This window comes from Nomascus leucogenys, chromosome 22a (assembly GCF_006542625.1).
Source record: "Nomascus leucogenys isolate Asia chromosome 22a, Asia_NLE_v1, whole genome shotgun sequence".
Lineage (NCBI taxonomy): Eukaryota > Metazoa > Chordata > Mammalia > Primates > Hylobatidae > Nomascus > Nomascus leucogenys.
In genome coordinates this window covers 134,199,854-134,218,989 of record NC_044402.1, presented here as the reverse complement: position 1 = coordinate 134,218,989, position 19,136 = coordinate 134,199,854, and the positions used below count along the sequence as shown (strand labels likewise).

General features: G+C 40.4%; 1 protein-coding gene across 6 annotated transcripts in view; it reads right to left on the bottom strand.

Moving 5' to 3' along the window:
* The window catches only part of LOC100592283 (UDP-glucuronosyltransferase 1-1), a 91,995-nt gene that overhangs the window by 55,701 nt on the left and 17,158 nt on the right, over positions 1–19,136 (bottom strand). Inside the window, exons 1-2 of one of the 6 annotated variants that reach the window (XM_003278546.4) lie at positions 15,272–15,422; positions 13,226–13,292 (exon numbers count right to left, since the gene is read on the bottom strand). The exons of 3 other annotated variants lie outside the window; for them this stretch is intronic. In XM_003278546.4, coding sequence (XP_003278594.1) covers positions 13,226–13,285 — 60 coding nt within the window. In that variant the 5' untranslated portion in view covers positions 13,286–13,292; positions 15,272–15,422. Of the gene's footprint in view, positions 1–13,225; positions 14,202–15,271; positions 15,423–19,136 lie in introns of those variants that run through there. 2 more of the 6 variants (XM_003278541.4, XM_003278548.3) reach the window with 2 other exon arrangements.

Below are 19,136 nucleotides of genomic sequence, written 5' to 3'. Positions count from 1 at the left end.
ACAGGTAAAATCATCTATATTATTTAGAGATGCAAATTTAGGTGGCAAAATTGTAAAGAAAAGCAAAGAAATAGCCGAGGGAGGGAGAACATCAAAAAGAATAGCTCATGGATGCTGAGCTTAATACCTAGGTGATAGGTTGATCTGTGCAGCAAACCACCATGGCACATGTTTAGTTATGTAACAAACCTGCACATCCTGCATGTGTGCCCAGGAACTGAAAATAAGTGCTGATGAAAAAAACACAAAAGAAATAATCATCACAAAAGTCAAAGAAAAGAAGGAAAGGGAATAGAACGGAGGGCAGGCACCCAGGATGGATGTCTGGGTGCTGATAAACTGGAGTGACCTCCAGGGTAGAAAACCTAACGCAGAGTATTTTGGGGGTCCCTCAGCTGCCATGCAAAGTGGAGGACATGGAGATGGGACTCTGTCCACCTGAGCAGCTTCCTCTACCTTGGGGGCTGGCTGACCATGGATCCTAGGTTCCTGTTGATTCTTACTGCCTATCTGTGAAGAATCAAGTTTCTTTGCCTGACTTGCACAAGCATTCCATCTCACCAGACTCATACTCTGGCAGCTAGGATTGTAAAATGCCTCCAACCAGAGCTGGGAAGTGCCAGGTCCAGGAATCTTAGTAGAGACTGCCGAGGTGTTTAGAGTCCTGCCCTGGGATTGGCAACCCAACCCAGATGGTGCACGGTACTTCTCTCCCAGAGATGGGTACCAGTGTAGGGCACTCTGCTTCACAGTCACTGTCAACCCTGAGATTTCAGAATTCTATGACTTTTCAGTGACAAGAAGGAGTGGGGTGGGGAGTAGAAAACAAACCCACAGTGACGGGGCACAGACACAGTAGAAACACTGATTTCTCTAGTCTTCTTATCACATACTTAGGTCCACCTCCCATCTCCACTCTTACCCTGAGGTTTGAGAAACACCTAGAAAAAAAGCTGTGTTTCTAAGCCACTGTAAAATCCTCAGCACCACACCAGCCGGGACACCCTCATGTACCCAGCCTATGGTGAAACCTCAACGGTCATTTGCTCTGACCAAGTCTATGGCTGAAAGACCACGTGAAGTTTGAGTGGTAAATGTCCTTGGCCTCTGCTTTTGTACATTAGCCTAAATTGGAAGAATGTTTTTTCAGGGTCACCAGCTTGAATAATTCCAAAAGGCACTATCTACATAGCACCTGGCCCTGGGGCCCACCCCTGAGGTTGTGCAATCCAGCTGCCCGGTTCTCTCACTCTCCCAACTGCACATTTGCCCCTGGCAGGGCCAGCTTTGTGGAGGAGCAGCCTGGGCAGACACACCACATTCCACATTTAGAAGGTTCTCATGCTTTGTTTAATACTTTGCTGTCAGTGTCCTGAAATTCCTTTTTTTTTTTTTTTTTTTTTTTTTTGAGACAGAGTCTAGCTCTGTCATCCAGGCTGGCATGCAGTGGCATGATCTCGGCTCACTGCAACCTCTGCCTCCCAGGTCCAAGTGCAAGTGATTCTTACACCTCAGCCTCCTGAGTAGCTGGAACCACAGGCATGCACCTCCACGCCCAGCTAATTTTTTGTCTTTTTAGTAGAGGAGTTTCACTATTTTGGCCAGGGCAGTCTTGAACCCCTGGCCTCAAGTGATCTGCCTGCCTCAGCTTCCCACTTCAGCTTCAGCCACTGTGCTCGGCCTGAAATTCTTAATAATTTTTGAACAAGGGGCATTTTGCACTAAGACTCAAAGTATGCAGCTGATCTGTTACCGACCTACCTGCTCAGGGTATTAAAAGATAACAATATACCAGTGAATTTTTATACCAGTGGTTGTGAATATTATCTCACAACTATAACTTGTGAGAAGACCTTCAACTTCCTAGAACTGTCAACTCAGTTTTTTCTCTCTTCAGAGCCTTTCCCAGATCCATAAACCATTTCTATCCCTTGCCACAAGCAATATCACCAGCTGCTCTTCATAGCTGAAGGTAATCTCCCCACCCTGATTCTTAAAAAGGTATTTATTACCATTAAATTTGCCTCATGTGTGTCTGCTAAAAAATATGTGCAATTCTGAAGGATAAGTTATGAGCCACCTCTGAAGACAAGTCTCTGATGAGTATCATTTTAAAGGCACAAACAAAATAAAAGCAAAACCTCATGTAATAAGACAAAAATTGAGAGAATGTGTTGCTGGAAAACTCAACGTACAAGAAATACTAAAGGAAGTTCTTCAGGTTGAAAGCAAGTGACCTCATAGAATAATCTGAATTCATACAGAAAAAAAGCACTGATAATAGTAATCATGTAGTTATAAAAGGCAGTACCAATGCATACTTCCCCTTTATTCTCTGTCTCTGTCTCTCTCTCTCTCTCTCTTTCAGATGAAGTCTCGCTCTTGTCCCCCAGGCTGGAGTGCAATGGCACGATCTTGGCTCACTGCAACCTCCGCCTCCCGGGTTCAAGCAATTCTCCTGCCTCAGCCTCCCGAGTAGCTGGGATTACAGGCACCTGCCACCACACCCGGCTAATTTCTGTATTTTAAGTAGAGATGGGGTTTCACCATGTTGGCCAGGCTGGTCTTGATCTAGGCTGGTCTCAGGTGATCCACCTGCCTCGGCCTTCCAAAGTGCTGGGATTACAGGAGTGAGCCACCGCGCCCTGCCCTATTCTCTTAACTGATTTTAAAAGCAAGCCTAAAAAGCAATATACATATATATAATTATATTGTTGGGACTATAACATACGGAAGTGTAATATATTTGACAATAATAGCACAAGGGAGGCAGTTGGGAGCAAAGGTAAATTGGGCTAAGAAATGATACCATAAGGTAACTCAGATCCAGAAGAACAAAGGAAAAGAACCAAAAATGATAAACAAAAAGGTTAACGTAACAAACTCTATAAATACATACTTGCTCTTCTTTCTTCTCTGATTCTTGAAAGCATGTGCATTTATATAAAGTAATATTCTCACCATGTATTGTTTAGTTTGTAACATATATAGATGCACCATGTATAACAATAATATCATAAAAAGGAGAGAAAGGAAATAGAGCTATATAGGAATGACATTTCAATATTTAACTGGAATTAAGTTGGTATAAATCTGAAGTAGATACTGGTAAGTTAAAATTGATGTGCTAAGCCCTAGAACAACCACTCAGAACACAACTTTTTTAAATAGTGGAAAGAAAAACATTAAAGGATTTTACACGTTGCACTAGACAATATTCACTCAATGCAAAAAAAAAAAAAAGCAATAAAGGCGGAACAGAGGAACAAATAAATACTTCAGAGATATAGAACATAAAAAGTAAAATGGGGCCAGGCACAGTGGCTCACACCTGTAATCCCAGTACTTTGAAAGGCTGAGGAGGGTGGATCACTTGAGGTCAGGAGTTTGAGACCAGACTGGCCAACATGGCAAAACTCTGTCTCTATAAAAAATATAAAAATTAGCCAGCCATGGTGGCGCGCACTGGTAGTTCCAGCTGCTCGGCGGCTGAGGTGGGAGAACTGCTTGAACCCAGGAGGCGGAGGTTGCAGTGAGCCAGGATCACACCACTGCACTCCAGCCTGGGTGACAGAATGAGATTTTGTCTCAAAAAAGAAAAAAAAGAAAAAATGATGGTAGACATAAATCCATCTACATCAATAATAGTATTAAATGTGAATGGATTAAACAACTCAATTAAAAGACAGACATTATCAGACTGGATTAAAAACAAGTCCTAATAATATCTTGTCTGCAGAAGATACATTTGAGATTTAAAAACAAAAAAATTTATATTTAAAACTTAAATTTTTTTTTTTTTTTTTTGAGACGGAGTCTCGCTCTGTCGCCCAGGCTGGAGTGCAGTGGCGCAATCTCGGCTCACTGCAAGCTCCGCCTCCCGGGTTCACGCCATTCTCCTGCCTCAGCCTCTCCGAGTAGCTGGGACTACAGGCGCCCGCAAACTTAAATTTTACAAAGTAAAATGGTGGAAAAACAATATATCATGAAACAGCAACCAAAAGAAATGCAGACTGGTTATACTAATATCAGATAAAATGGACTATTTTTTAATGACACAGTATCATGAAGTGAGATAATATAGACCTTAAAACAAAAAATATTACTAGCAATAAAGAGGGAACTTGTGTAATGGTAAGTGTCACTCCACCAGGAAACTAAACTAAACACAAAGCAAGAAGGCAGAAAATAATAAAGAATAGAGGGGAAATTAACGACATAGAAATAGAGAAGCAATAGAGAAAAATCAACAAAACCAAAATTGTTTATTTGAAAATATAGACAAAATTGATAAACCTTAAGTTAGATCAACGAAGAAAAAAGAGAGAAGACTCAAATTGCTAAAAATATGAAATGAAAGAGGGAACATTACTACCAACCTTACAGAAACAGAAAGTATTATAAGGGAACACTCTGGACCATTTTATGCCAAGCAATTAGATAACTTAGATAAAATTGACAAATTCCTAGAAAGAAACAAACTACTGAAATTGAATCAAGAAGAAATACAAAATCTGAATAAAGCCATAACAGGTAAAAAGATTAAATTAGTAATTTTAAAACTTCCCGCAAGAAAAGCCTAGGCCCAGACAGCTTCACTAGTGAATTCTATCAAATATGTAAAGAATGAACACCAATTCTTGACAGACCGTTCCCAAAAAATAGAAAAGAAGAGAACATTCCCCAGTTTCTTCTACAAGGCTAGTAATATTCAGATAGCAAACACAGACCAAGGCTTCGCAAGAAAATAAAACTTCCAATATCTCTTATGGATATGATGCAAAAGTCCTCAATAAAATGCTGTCAAACCAAATTCAGTAACATGTAAAAGGATTATACAACATGATCAAGTGAGATTATTCTAGGAATACCAAGTTCGTTTAGCACCTGCAAATCAATTAACACATATCACTAGAATAGGGGACCAAAAAGAAAGCCATGTTCATTTCAGTAGACACAGAAAAAGCATTTGACAAAACCGAACACCTCAGGTATGATAAGAATACTCAGCGAGCTAGGAATAGATGACAATTTCCTCAATCTCATAATGTGGGGGGCATCTACTCCAAAAATCTCCAGTTAACACCTAATGTGCTAAAAGACTGAATGCTTCCCCACCTAAGATCAGGAACAAGAAAAGAATCTCCTCTTTCCACTTCTATTCAACACTGTACTAGAGGTTCAAGCCAAGGCAACTAGATAAGCAAAAGAAATAAATGTCATCCTTATTAGACAGGAAGAAGTAAAGCTATCTCTATTTGTAGATAACATGATCTTGAATGTAGAAAATCCTAAGAAATCCACTAAAAAAACTATTAGAACAAATAAACAAGTTCAGAAATGTTGAAGTACAAGATCAATATACAAAACTCAATTGTATTTCTAGACACTAGCAATGAACAATACAAAATTAGAATTAAGAAAACAATTCTATTTAAAATAGCATCTAAAAAGAATAAAATATTTAGGAATAGATTTAATTTTTTTAAGTGTGGCACTTTACACTGAAAAGTAAAAAATAATGTTGAAAGATATTAAAGAAGACCTAAGTAAAATGAAAGACATCCCATGTTTATGAATCAGAAGATTTAATCTCATTAAGTTGGCAATAACTCACAAATTGATCTATAGATTCAACACAATTTCTATCAAAATTCCAGCTGGAATTTTTTGCAGAAATTGACAAACTGGCCCTAACATTCATATGGAAATTCAAGGTACCCAGTATGGCCAAAACAACTTAAGGAATAACAAATTTAGAAGACTTGTAATTCCCAATTTCAAACTTGCTATAAAGCTACAGTAATCAAGTCTGGGTGCAGTGGTGCACGCCTGAAATCCCAGCACTTTGGGAGCTCGAGGCGGGTGGATCACCTGAGGTCAGGAGTTTGAGACCAGCCTGGCCAACATGGCGAAACCCTGTCTCTACTAAAAAAACAAAACAAAACAAAACAACAACAACAACAACAAAAGCTACAGTAATCAAGACACACACTGGCAGTTCCTCAAAAGATTAAGTATACAGTTACATATAACCCAGCAATTCCACTACTAAGTATATACCCAAGAGAACTGAAAACACATGCCCCAACAAAACTCACACACAAATATGTCCACAGTAGCTTTATTCATAATAGCAAAAAAGTGGAAACAACCCAAATGTCCATCAATTTACAAGTAGATATACAAACTGTGATATATGCATAGAACAGAATATTATTTGGCAATATAAATTTATTCCACAGCATGAACGAACCTTGAAATCTTTATGCTAAAGGGAAAAAGTTACTCATACATTTTGGGAATGGAATCCATAGAAATAGGCAAATCCATAAGGACAGAAAGTTGATTAATGGCTGCCAGGGGCTGGAGGAAGGAGAGAAAGAAGAGTGAGTGATAATAGATATAAGGTATCTTTCGGGAGTGAATGAAAATGTTCTAAGGTTGACTATGGTGATGGTTGGACAAATCTGTGACTATACTGAAAATGATTAAAATGAGTGAATTGTATGTATGTGAATTGCATCATAATAAAGTTATATTTTTATAACCCCTTATTCTCATTATCCTGGAGTTATCTAAATTACTAAACAGTCAAGTTTCTAGGCTTTTATGTACTCATGTTGAATACTTTTTTTAGCTGAATCATTCTAGCATTCAGCTACTCTTTAGATAATTACCTATTAACAGAAACACTGCTGCCAAACTGTTCCACATGCCTGGAAATGCCCCAGATAATCAGCCATAAAGATAAACACAGGGTTTTGAAAGAGAGGCAGAATTTTAAAGGCATTGTAGACATTGGCCTAAGCCACATATTTTAAAAAGTGCCTATTAAGAATGACTTGGCATTTTGGGGATTTTGTTCTACTGAGTTGCCTAGAATGAACCCACAGCTCAGCCAACAAAGGCTGAGATTCAGCCTGAATGAGCATTCCTTGTAAAGACCTCTACAGGGAGACAAACAGCTCAGAAGGTGGGCACAGGATCCTTGCTGCCCTCCACACCTCTAGGCTGGGGGCCTTGCTGGGTAGACACCACTGGATTCACTTGGAATTGATTTAGATCAGAGTTTCTCAATTTCAGCACTCGTGACATTTTGAGCCAGAGTAATTCTTTGTTGGGAGTTGGGGGACGGGTATTTTTCACACATTGTACAACTTTCAACAGCATCCCTGGGCTCTACCTACGTCCTACTGACTGTTTCGCCTCTCCAATTGCAACACCAAAAATGTCTTCAGACGTATCTGTCCTAGAGGAAAAATCAGTTCTATTTGAGAACTACTATTTAGATGATTCCAGAACATAAGAGGAGGAAACTTGGGAACAGAACTAGTCCTGAGGAACTGGGGTCTAGTTTTCTGGGAAAATGCTCCTTAAAAAATGCTGCAAGAAAACCACATTCATTGTTTTTATCACCTCTCAGCGAGAAAGTTTCAGCCTGTATTCAGGCCTAGCTAGGCTCTAGGCCTGAGCTTGCATTCTATTCCTTTCTACAGACCAGGCTGGGAAGAGAGGATGTCCTAGAGCCAGAGCTCTGGCCATGACCTGACTCTATGGTATGAATGGCCCTGTCCTTCAGAAGGCTTGAACTGTTCTTTGTATCACAGGTAGAAGAGACTAGGATTTACTTCTGACCTCCTTTGTTCTAAGAAAAACACTCCAATGACCCTTCTAATAATGAAATGCAAAGCTAAATTCACTTCTAAAATGGAGATATTTGAAACCTAGCCATACCAAAAGGAAAAGAGGTTAGCCCTGGGGCAGATGAAACTCAACTAAATAGCAAAAAGGACAGCATAAGAGTGTCCCAGCATCTGGCCTGGATTCAAGCCCCTATAGGAAGAGGAGAAGGGCCTAAAAACAAAGGTTCTTTTTTTTTTCCGTGCAACAGCATGAGATTCTGGGGAAGAAGTGAGGACCAGAGAGATAGACAGAAAGGTTGCAAGGCAGCTATGAGAATCTGGCATAAGTAGAACTGTTTTGGGACAGGTGATGAGGTGCACAGGGCTAGAGAGGAGGCCCTGGGCAGGGCTGGGGTAAGTTGTTTCAGGACATCTGGGACTGCCTGGTGGCTCAGCCTCTGATGTTCTTACAGCAGGAATCACCACCTGGGTGGCCAAAGAGCTTCTCCGAGGGCCAGCTTGGACAGAAACCAAGCAGCCCTCTGAGATGGCCAAGTCCCTCCTTGGGCAGAGGAGGCAGGTAAGGCTTTGGTCAAAGTCGCAAAGTCACACCAACACAGGAATAAGAGGGAAGTGATCCTGCCTTACTCTTCCACAAGGTGAGGCTGGGAGCCCAGAGGTTACCATGAGAAAGGATACTCTTTCTTTGTGAATCATAGCATTACGTAAAAAATGGTCACCAAGCTATGGTTTTCAAAAGGCTTTGCACATTTTTTTTAGAAATGTATTTGTTTTATAGTTGGGCCAATAGTTACCTATAAAGTATGCTTACTAACCTGATAGGCAGAATTGAATTCCACTGTTTATTAATCTGAATTTCTTGGATTATTTCTGAAATTAAAGATGTTCTTAAAGTTTTATTGGCCACACGTGTTCTGTTTACTTTATGTATTGCCTGATTATGTGATTTGCCTGACGAGGACTGCATTTTTAAGCTATAAATCAGGGCTTCATTTTCTATGATCTGTGATATATCTTCTTTTCTTAAATAATTTATTGCGATGAAGTGACATAAAATTAACCACGTTAAAGTGAACAATTTCATGGCATTTAGCACATTCATGTTTTGCAACTGACACCTCTATCTGGTTCCAGACATTTCCATCTGTCCAAAGACACTTTTTTTTCATAGTGTTGAAAGGGTTTGATTATTGGACAAAAGAAATTCTATTCTGATCACTTTAATTTAATTCCTAATAATTAAAAGTGCATGTTGATAATTACATATCACGATACAGAATGTTCTCTAGGATGACATGCTGGGAATACAGTTGAGATACAAACGAGGTCAAGCACCAGATACAGGGTCACAGGGCTCAAAAAGTACATTCACTATAGCCCAGTTTCTCGATATAACTGAGTACAACTTTTTGAAAAAATAAGATGATTGGTACCAACGTGCAGAAATGATATTTTTTCCTTCTTATGCCAAATATTTCTTTGTAATAAGAATAAATAGCTTTCATTTACTTTTTTCCAATACCCTAGACTTCCAGGAGAAGGAATAAATAGATTTGATTCACTCAATAGTGTGAAATCACTAAATAAATGCATAACTTTTGCTTATTAACTTCTTAATTAGATTTTCCTGAAATTAAAAAGGAAATTTAAAAATTACTTGAAACAAACGAAAATGGAAACACAATGTATCAAAATCTATGGGCTAGAGCAAAACCAGAACTAAGAGAGAAGTTTTTAACAATAAATGCCTACATCCAAAAAGCAGAAAGATTTCGAATAAACAACCTAACAATGCACCTCAAAGAACTAAAAAAGCAAAAGTAAACCAAACTCAAACTTTGTAGAAGGAAAGAAATAATAAAGATCAGGGAAAAAATAAATTAAATTGAGACTAAATAAACAATGAAAAAGACCAATGAAACAAAAAGTTGTTTAAAAAAAAAGATAAACAAAATTGGCAAACCTTGAGCTAGACTAAGAAAAAGAGAAAACACTCAGAAAAAATCAGAAATGAAAAAGGAAACACAGCAACTGACCCCACAGAAATACAAAGGATCATTAGCGATTATTGTGAACTACTATATGCCAACAAATTAGAAAACCTAGAGGAAATGGATACATTTCCAAACACAAACAACCTACCAAGATTGAACAAAGAAGTAATAGAAAACCTCAACAAACCAATATAAGTAACAAGATTGAAGCAGTAATAAAAAGTCTCTCATCAAAGAAAAGCCCAGGACAGGATGGATTCACTGCTGAATTCTACCAACCATTTTTAAAAGAACTAATACCAATTCTACTCAAACTATTACAGAAAAATGAAGAGGAGAGAATACTTCCAAACTCATCCTATGAGACCAGTGTTACCCTGATACCAAAACCAGACAAGGACACAACAAAAAAAAGAAAACTGCAGACCCGTATCTCTAATGAACATAGATGCAAAAATCTCAACAAAATACCAGGAAACCAAATTCAATAACACGTTAAAAAGATAATTAATCTTGATACATTTATTGATATATTGATATTAATACATTGACAGAATTTAGGACAGAACTCATATGATCATTGTAGATGCTGAAAAAACGTTCAACAAAATTCAACGTCCTTTTATGGTACACACTCTCAATAAACTGGCTACAGAAGGAACATACCTCAAAACAATAAAAGCCATATATGATAAACCCACAGCTAACATCATACTGAAAAGGGTAAAACTGAAAACTGTTCCTCTAAAATCTGGAATAAGACAAAGATGCTGACTGTCACCACTGTTATTCTTCATAGTACTGGAAGTCCTATCCAAAGCAATTAAGCAAGAGAAATAAATAAAGGGCATCCAAGCTGGAAAGGAAGAAGTCAAATTATTCTTGTTCTCAGATGACATAATATATTTAGAAAAATTTAAACATTCCACCCAAAAGCTGTTAGAACTGACAAGCAAATTCAGTAAAGCTGCAGGATACAAGATCAACTTACAAAAATCAGTAGCATTTATAAATGCCAACAGAGAAAAAACTGAAAAGGAAATCAACCCCATTTACAAAAGCTACAATGAATATATAATACCTAGGAATAAATTTAATGAAGAAAGTGAAAGATCTGTATAAGGAAATGAGGATGAAGACCAAATATATATTTCACGATATTACAGTCCTACATTTTCTTTATCCATTCATTCGTTGATGTGTGCTTAGTTTGATTCCACATTTTGGCTATTGTGAATAGTGCTATAATAAACATGGAAGTGCAGATAGCTCTTCAATATATATTTTTTTCTTTTGGATATATACCCAGCAATGGGATATATTGAGGCAGTTCTAGTTCTATTTTTTTTTTAAGACTCTCCATACTGTTCTTCATAGTGGCTGTACTAATTTACATTCTTCAAATGTAAATTAGGGACTGAGCCCCATCTCTGTGGGACCTGATGCTGTCTTCAGGTGGACACTGTCAGAACTGAATTAGAGGACACCCAGCTGGTATCTGGCAGAATTGCCTGCTTGCTTGGTGTGTGGAGAAAAAAACCCCACACATTTGTTCACAGAAGTCCTCTGCATTGTTTTTTGTTGAGTGAGAAAACAGGAAACCCTTTGAGTTTTTTTGTTTTGTTTTCCACTCACAGATAGTACATATACACAATGGAAAATTATTCAGCCATAAAAAAGAATGAAGACCTGTCATGTGCAGCAACGTAAATGTAACTGGAAGTCATTATGTTAAGTGAAATAATCTAGGCACAGAAAGACAAATACCACATGTTCTCATTTATATGTGGAAGCTAAAAAAGTGCATCTCATGGAGGTAGAGAGTTCATTGGTAATTACCAGAAGGTGGAAAGGGTAAGTAGGGAAGGAGGGGTGAAAATGGTTGGTTAAAATTTAAAAAAGAAAAAGAAAAAAGAAATGAAATTTGTAATACTCCAAAAACTTTGATAGAAAAGAGAAAAACATCTAAAGGGCCAATAAAGAATGTTGATCAAAAAAAAAAAAAAAGAAGAAGAAGGCCGGGCGAGGTAGCTCACGCCTGTAACCCCAGCACTTTGGGAGGCTGCGGCGGGCGCATCATCAGGTCAAGAGATCAAGACCATCCTGCCCAACATGGTGAAACCCCACCTCTACTAAAAATACGAAAATTAGCTGGGCATGGTGGCGCACACCCATAGTCCCAGCTACTCAGGAGGCTGAGGCAGGAGAATCGCTTGAACCCGGGAGGTGGAGGTTGTAGTGGGCTGAGATCGCACCACTGCACTCCAGCCTGATGACAGAGTGAGACTCTGTCTCAAAAAAAAAAGAAAAAAAAAGAAAAAGAAAAAAAGAAAAGAAAAGAAAAGAAAAGGGTTGGTTAATGGGCACAAAAATACCATTAGAATGAGTAAGTCCAAAGTGCGATAGGACAGTAGGGTGACTATAGTTAACAAGAATGTATTCTGCAGTTCAAAATAGCTAGAAATGAAGAATGGGAATATTCCCAACATAAGGAAGGAATAAATGTTCAAGGTGATGGATATCTCAATTACCCTGATTTGATCATCGCACATTGTATACATGTATCAAAATATCACATGAACCCCCCAAATGTGTACAACTATATTATGTCCCAATAAAAAGAATCCTGACATTCTAAGTTTTTATTTCATGCCCTAGACTCCCTGGAACCAGTCCAGTTATCCCCATCCCCTCACCCTTGCCTTTTCACAGTGGCTCCTGCCAACTCTTCAACTTGTTAACAGAGAAATTAGCAGGTGTAAAGAAGAAAGGTAAGGGTCTTTGGGACCTGTTTGAGGCTTTCCCTCTGATAAAAAAGGAACTGGAAAAGAAAATTCTGGCATAAAAGATAGAGGGAGTTGCCTGAAGCCCTTCAAAGGTGTAAATAATTAAATTAAAATTTAAAACTCACAGATTTTTATTTTCCGAAGTAACTCTGGGCCCTTTTCCTACATGTCAGGAGGGCATCTGTAAACACTTGCCTTAGATCAGAGGCCATCCTCCTTTTGCTGAGGCATGTGTAAGTTTTGCAGACCAAATACATCTGTGGCACATATTCTTCATTATTAAATTGTTTTAAAACTATAAAAACCATTCTTAGCTCTGGGCCATAGAAAAACAGGTCTCAACATAAAAGGAAAAAAAAAACAAAACAGGCCTTTGAGCAGATTGGGCTCACAGGCTGTAGCTTGCTGGTCCCTGGCTGAAGGTCCAGAGACAAAGTGTGGGACAGAGTTGGGAAAATGGATTTTAACCTGGACCTGTTTTCCTTAGTCAAGCCTTCACCTCTGTTTGAACTGGGACATTTCTAAGGCTCATTCAATGATTATGTGACTTCCCAGATTATCTAACTAAGCAAATCTCCTACTCTTGCCAAGCATGAGCCCTGTCTTCATCCAAATGCCTCCGTATCACTTCAGCCTCAGGTCTCCTATGTGTTCCCGCTGCTCCCAGCCAGGTATCACTTTCCCCCCACCGTTTCTCCAGGAAATCCTCCAAGGGACAGTGGGCTCAAGGAGCCAAATGAGTGAGGGAGGACAGAGCCTGGAAGAAACAAGGCAGTCCAAAAGAAATAAACCCACCAACCTGAGACAAGTCTTTCCTCTTCTTACAGTTGGTACCTCCAATGAAGACCATGTTGGGCATGACCGGCCTAGGATACTCAAGTACAAAGTCATATCTTAACAGCCAAATAGAGACCTTCTGATATAAGGTGATTATATCCACATCTCTCTTGAGGACAGCTGATGCGAGTTCTTCATACTTTGAAAACAGACAATAGAATAGATAGGGCTCCAACAATTTAACAAGGAAGTTGGCCACTCGTTGGGAAAAAGTCATGTGGTCTGAAAACTTTGTGTAGCACCTGGGAATGTAGGACACAGGGTCTGGGCTTCTGCTGAATGTGTGCTCCAGGGAACACGGAAAACCCCTGAAGAGGTACACGGACGGTAGGCCCAAATACTCAGCCAGGATCACCCCACAGGGTAAGGCTGGGTCTGTGAAAAGAGCATCGAACTTGCTCTCCTTGAGGAAGTTCAGGGTGTCCCTGTCCTGCAGGAGGCTCTGGCAGTTGATGAAGTACAGGCCAATAACGATCATGTTATTCCTGTACTCTGTCTGAGGAGCAGTCAGGAATGATCGCTCAGCAAAGTGATTGTTTCCAAATGATTGGTAACGGTTCTTCATCTCTTCTTGGTCATACGGCACTGGATGGATTTTTCTTGTGTAGTATTTGGATTCTTTCAAAAGCAAATTAACTTCAGGCACCACCACTACAATCTCATGACCCCGGTCACTGAGAACCTCAACTATATCTTTCATACTAAGCCAGTGGCTTCCATCCTGGGGGACCACCAGCAGCTTGTCACCTACAACCATGCCCCAAAGTGCTAAGAAGAAAATCCCTGCAGAAATTCTCTGAAATGCGTGAAGGAGGCAGGCCATCCTGGAAAGAGTTAAAGTAACAACAGTAATAAAGAGTTTTCACCCTCCAAATCACACGGCTCCTAGCTATTTTCCCTAAACTAACCACTGCTTTTGGCAGGTCCTGTCTACCTCTCCCTTGCTCTAAATTCTGCCCTTTAATATGTAAGAACCCAAATTAATATTTAACCTTTTTAAGCACACAGTTAATATGAACCAACTATGGCCATGTCAGCTTTCACCTGAGCTTCTGGGTGTTTCTCTTCAGCTCCACAAGTCTGCTTCTCCCTCTCTGAAAAGTTATAGCAACACTTTGAAGATGACTTGGAGAGACTCCTGAGGACCCCCTGCCAATTCTCTATCCCGAACTTGCTGGATTCCTCATGATTGACATTGTCTGTTATGTCCATGATGTGTGGGAATTTTTCTTTCACACGGACCTATTCTCTAACACCAGCCTGGTATCCTACAATTCAATTCCATTCTGAATTGAATTCTGAGTTAGCACGGACCCCACAGGTTAAGGGCTCAGTCCTACAAGACTGCCCCCACTTCAGACACCAATTGCAAGTAGTAGGTCCCCAGGTTACCCACAACTTCTGTCTGACTTGCCAAAAATCAGAGGTTCACACACCCTCTTTCTTGGAGTCAATCATTTGCTAGAATGGCTCATAGAACTGAAGAAAACAGTTTACTTACTAGGTTTGGTTTTATTACAAAGGATATTGCAAACAACACAGATGAATAGCCAGAGGAAAAAGTACAAAGAACAAGATATGGGGGTAGGGCCATGGAGCCCCATCTGCCATCTCTGGGTGCCCCACCCTCCACACCTTCAGCAACTTGAAAGCTCTCTGAACCCTGCCCTTTTGAGTTTTTATGTAGGCTTCCGTACATAGTAGGCATGACTGATTAGATTGTTGCCCATTGGTGATCAAATCAATCTTCAATCTCTCTCTCCTTTCATCCCTCTAATCGCAAGGGTTGTTCCCTGGCAACTAGCCCTCATCATTAGAGACTTTACATCTCCTTTACATAAACTTAGATGTGATCGAAAGGGATCTGTTTTGAATAACAAAAGATTCTTTGTTCACGTTTATCGCTCCCACCACTTACGGTTTCAGGAGCTCTGGCCAGGAAACAAAGACAAACATATATATTTCTTATTATACATCACAATATAATAACATTCAAACTGTTACTTGCCTTCAGGAAATTAAGATTTGAGAAGTGTAAGTCTAGCCAGTACGTGGTGAGAATCCTAGAGCAGGAGTCAGAAAGCCTGGTATCTGCTTCCGCCCCAGCCACCCATCTGCCAGGGGAGTGACTCCTCTCCTGAGCTTCGGGTTTCTCAACTGAGGCCCAGAAAGGGAGGGTCACACTGGCCCTGCCTGCTAATCACAATGCTGAGGGCGGTCCCAGAGCAAGACCTGTGTAGAAACTAGGCTGTCCCAGTGAGAGATGGTACCTTGAATTACTAGAACAGACTTGCCCAGAGCTAGTCACGCACACCTGGCTGGCACGCGAGTTCCTGTTCTCACCCTACAAGTTTGGCACTGGAGGTGTTCTGGGGCCCAGGAAGGGAGAAGAAGCCTGAGCAACATGATTAGAGGGGCCACTCCAAGGACAGGGCTGACCCCCATGGGGAATATAACCAGGATACAAATTCATTGTTCAAGGCATGCGAAGACTCAGCTCAGTCCAAGCTGGGAGCAACCTCCCAAGAGGATTGCCAGCTTATAATGATCAAAGTCATGGGGGCGGCAGCATCTTGCTTTGAGTTCATCTAGATAACAATAACACTCCAGGAAGGTTGCAAAGTGAACAGAGCTCAGGTCCACCTTCTTGAGCAGGCAGACATTAGGCAGGTTTCCTTCAAAGGACAGTTCATCTAGAGGAAGAATGGCTTAAGCAAGCATTTAGGAATAGCAGGATCAAGAGATGCTACAAACTTCACATTCTTTGTACTAGACCTCCACTCTGCTGTGGATGTTGGTCTGAGCCCTTCCAACCAGAGCCTTGCTCTGAAAATCCTGTTGCTCATATGTGGGTCCTGTTCTTAGTCCCAGAAGTCCCTACAGAACATCAGTTGGAGGAAGGAGCTGAAGAAATGAAACTAACATCACTATGCATACCATCCCTTGAATTCCTAACACCTTCTTGCAAATTAAGAAGGTATTAGAAAACATTTTTCTTTCTCCTGTGAGCTTTGACTGTACTAAGAACGGTGTGTGTGTGTGTGTGTGTGTGTGTGTGTGTCTGCACTGGACACTAGCCAGAGGAATTGGGCATGTCTATTTGTCATAATGACGATCCCTAAAGAGTAGCTCTGCTGGAGACCCAGGCCTGCCCTGGTTGGTGCTGTGGGAGTCAAGGTGTCCTCAGGTATCACCTGAGTGTCCAGGCAAAGGCCGATTTTTTTTTCTCAGGGATTGCTGCAGGCTGAATGACTCAGGCTTGTGACATATTCCAGTGGCGTGAAAGAAGTAGATCCTAAGATAAAACAAATCTCTGTTGGCCAAAGCAGATTTCCCAAAAAGTAAATGGAGGATAGCTGGCATTTTGAATAGAGGAGAGACCCAAAGATGTGCGTGAAGGTAATTTCATGTTGGGAATAAGAAGGTCTGGAAACGTGGACCCTATGGAGAGGTTTGCTTCTAAGGTGCTCACTCTTTCAGACCTTTGTATGACCTACGACCCATAAGTAATGGAGCCAGGACCCACCTGCAAGATTTCAAAGGACCTGTAAAATGTTTGAGACTTAAAAAAAGAAATTCGCTGAATGTAGAATACTAAAATGGCAAAAATTGAATTTATGAATATTTTACGAAATGGCTATAAAAACGTAACTACATGTCAATGAATCCACTACAGATTAGCTCACCAAGTTACATAGACATATGTGACATGGGATGCAGGAGCAGTTTAATCTATTTGATAGGCTGTGGGGTGGGGCTGCAAAAGTCAGAATGCTCTGGGCCCAGATCTTGAGGCAGGTCCAAAATGGTGAGATGAAGCAGGAATCCCTTTTAGGGGCCTGCGGGTTCCTCCAAGCATGGAAATAAAGGAAAATCTTGGGTTCTTTCGAAGGAAATTCCAGGCACCTACCTGGCCCTGAGAAATAAATAAGGCACTTGATAAGCAAGAAGGTAATAGTAGCCTAAAACAATAGCCAAGGAAGTTAGAATCCAGAGATGTTCGGTTCCCTACAGATCACTTCTTAACATATGTCCCTGAGCTGTTTTTCAGAAACTTGGACTCCCATCAAATGGATTCATTGGCAGGCAGACCTCAGATAAGGGGAACTAAGGACTGAACTCTGACAGCCATTCTTTGTTCCTGGAGGAAGTCACACTCATGAGCAAGAGTTAACATTCTTTTTTGCTAACCCCAAATTTTAAACCAAGCTTCTCTTCCTTAGCTAATTGCAAATCAGAAAATCTTTGACCTGCAAGCCCTCACTTCTCATGACCAAACCAATGTGTAACCTCTGTGTATTGATTTGCAATTTCTTCTTGTAACTTCTGTTTTCCTAAAATGTATCCTTGCCCTTAAAAACTTTTACTTGCAAGCCATCAGAGAGATTGGGTCTTAAGTATAAGCCTCCTAACATTCCTTGCTTGGTGCCCTGCACATAAATGCCTTCCTTTCTCCCATTGCAAATCTCAGTGTGGATGTTTGGCCTTACTGCGCTGGGTGAGTGAGCCCCAGTTTAGTTTAGTGTGATAACAACAGTCAAGTCTGAATCACCCACAGATGGGATAGGGAAGTGCGGGTAAGTAGGGCTTGCCCAGCCAGACAGTTCCAGGGGCACCTGTCCTAGTGGAAAATAAGGTGTTTATAACTTCCTTGAGGGGCTTGTAACAACGTGGGCTGTGGTTCCAGGAGCAGTGAGGAGGGGCACAGGCCACTAAGTAAGCCATGACAAAGGGATTATACAGAAGAGACATAAAGTAGGATTTCCACTTGCCCATGTTTATGAAGTAAAGAGACCCTGGAACACAGGGATGAAGGGAAGGAACATGCTGTGATTCCAAACATTTGGCTTCATGCTGCACCTGCCATCTTCCCTGCTTGGCACACCATCCCCCCAACTTCCCCCAAGATTGCCACTCCTCATCCTGCAAGGCCCCCTATGATCAGCTCTCTTTGCATCCTTTACTTTTCTTTCAAAGTATGTTTCACAGTTTGTAGCTAATCAATGCCTTCCTCTCCATTAGAATGGCAAAGCCATGTTCATTTGATTATGGCCATATCCCAGTCACACAAAGACTCTCAACAGATATTTGTTCAGTGAAGGACATTTAATATTAAATTTTTTAAAAAAGAGCCAGCTGCATGTTATTCTGTAATACCAACAAAAACAAGACAAACTCATGTTTGCTGAGGGATTAGAGACCATGTGATGTAAGTCAAACCCACTCTGGGCACATTTCACTCCATGTGACATTCCCAAAAGGATGGAGATAGGACATTTCCCAAGAAGTTTCCTGTCAACACAGGGAGGCAGTCAGGTATAGAGGTTGGGCATGTGGGCTCGAAAATTAGAACATCAGGGTTTATCGTATACAAATGTTCACAGCAACATTATTGTTCATGGCTGAAAATGGGAAACAACCCAAATGTCCACCAACTGATGAATGGATTAAAAAAATGTGGTAAATCCATACAATGAAATATTCAGCCATGTAAAGGAATGAAATACTGATTCATGCTACAACATGGATAAGCCACAAAACTAAGTGAAAGAAGCCAGTCATAAAGGCTTCCATTTCCATGAAATGCCCAGAATAGGCAAATCCATACAGACAGAAAGTAAATTAGTGCTGAGGGGTAGAAGAAGGGGGAGAAATAAGGAGTGACTGCCAGTGGGCATGGGGTTTCTTTTTGGAGTGAGGAAAATGATCTGGAATTAGATATTGGTGATGGTTGATTGTATCTGGGAGCACACAGAAAACCACTGAATTTTACGATACATGAATTCCATATCAATTTTTAAATTTTATTTGTTTATGTATTTATTGATTTATTTATTTTAAGACAAGGTCTTACTCTATCACCCAGGCTGGAG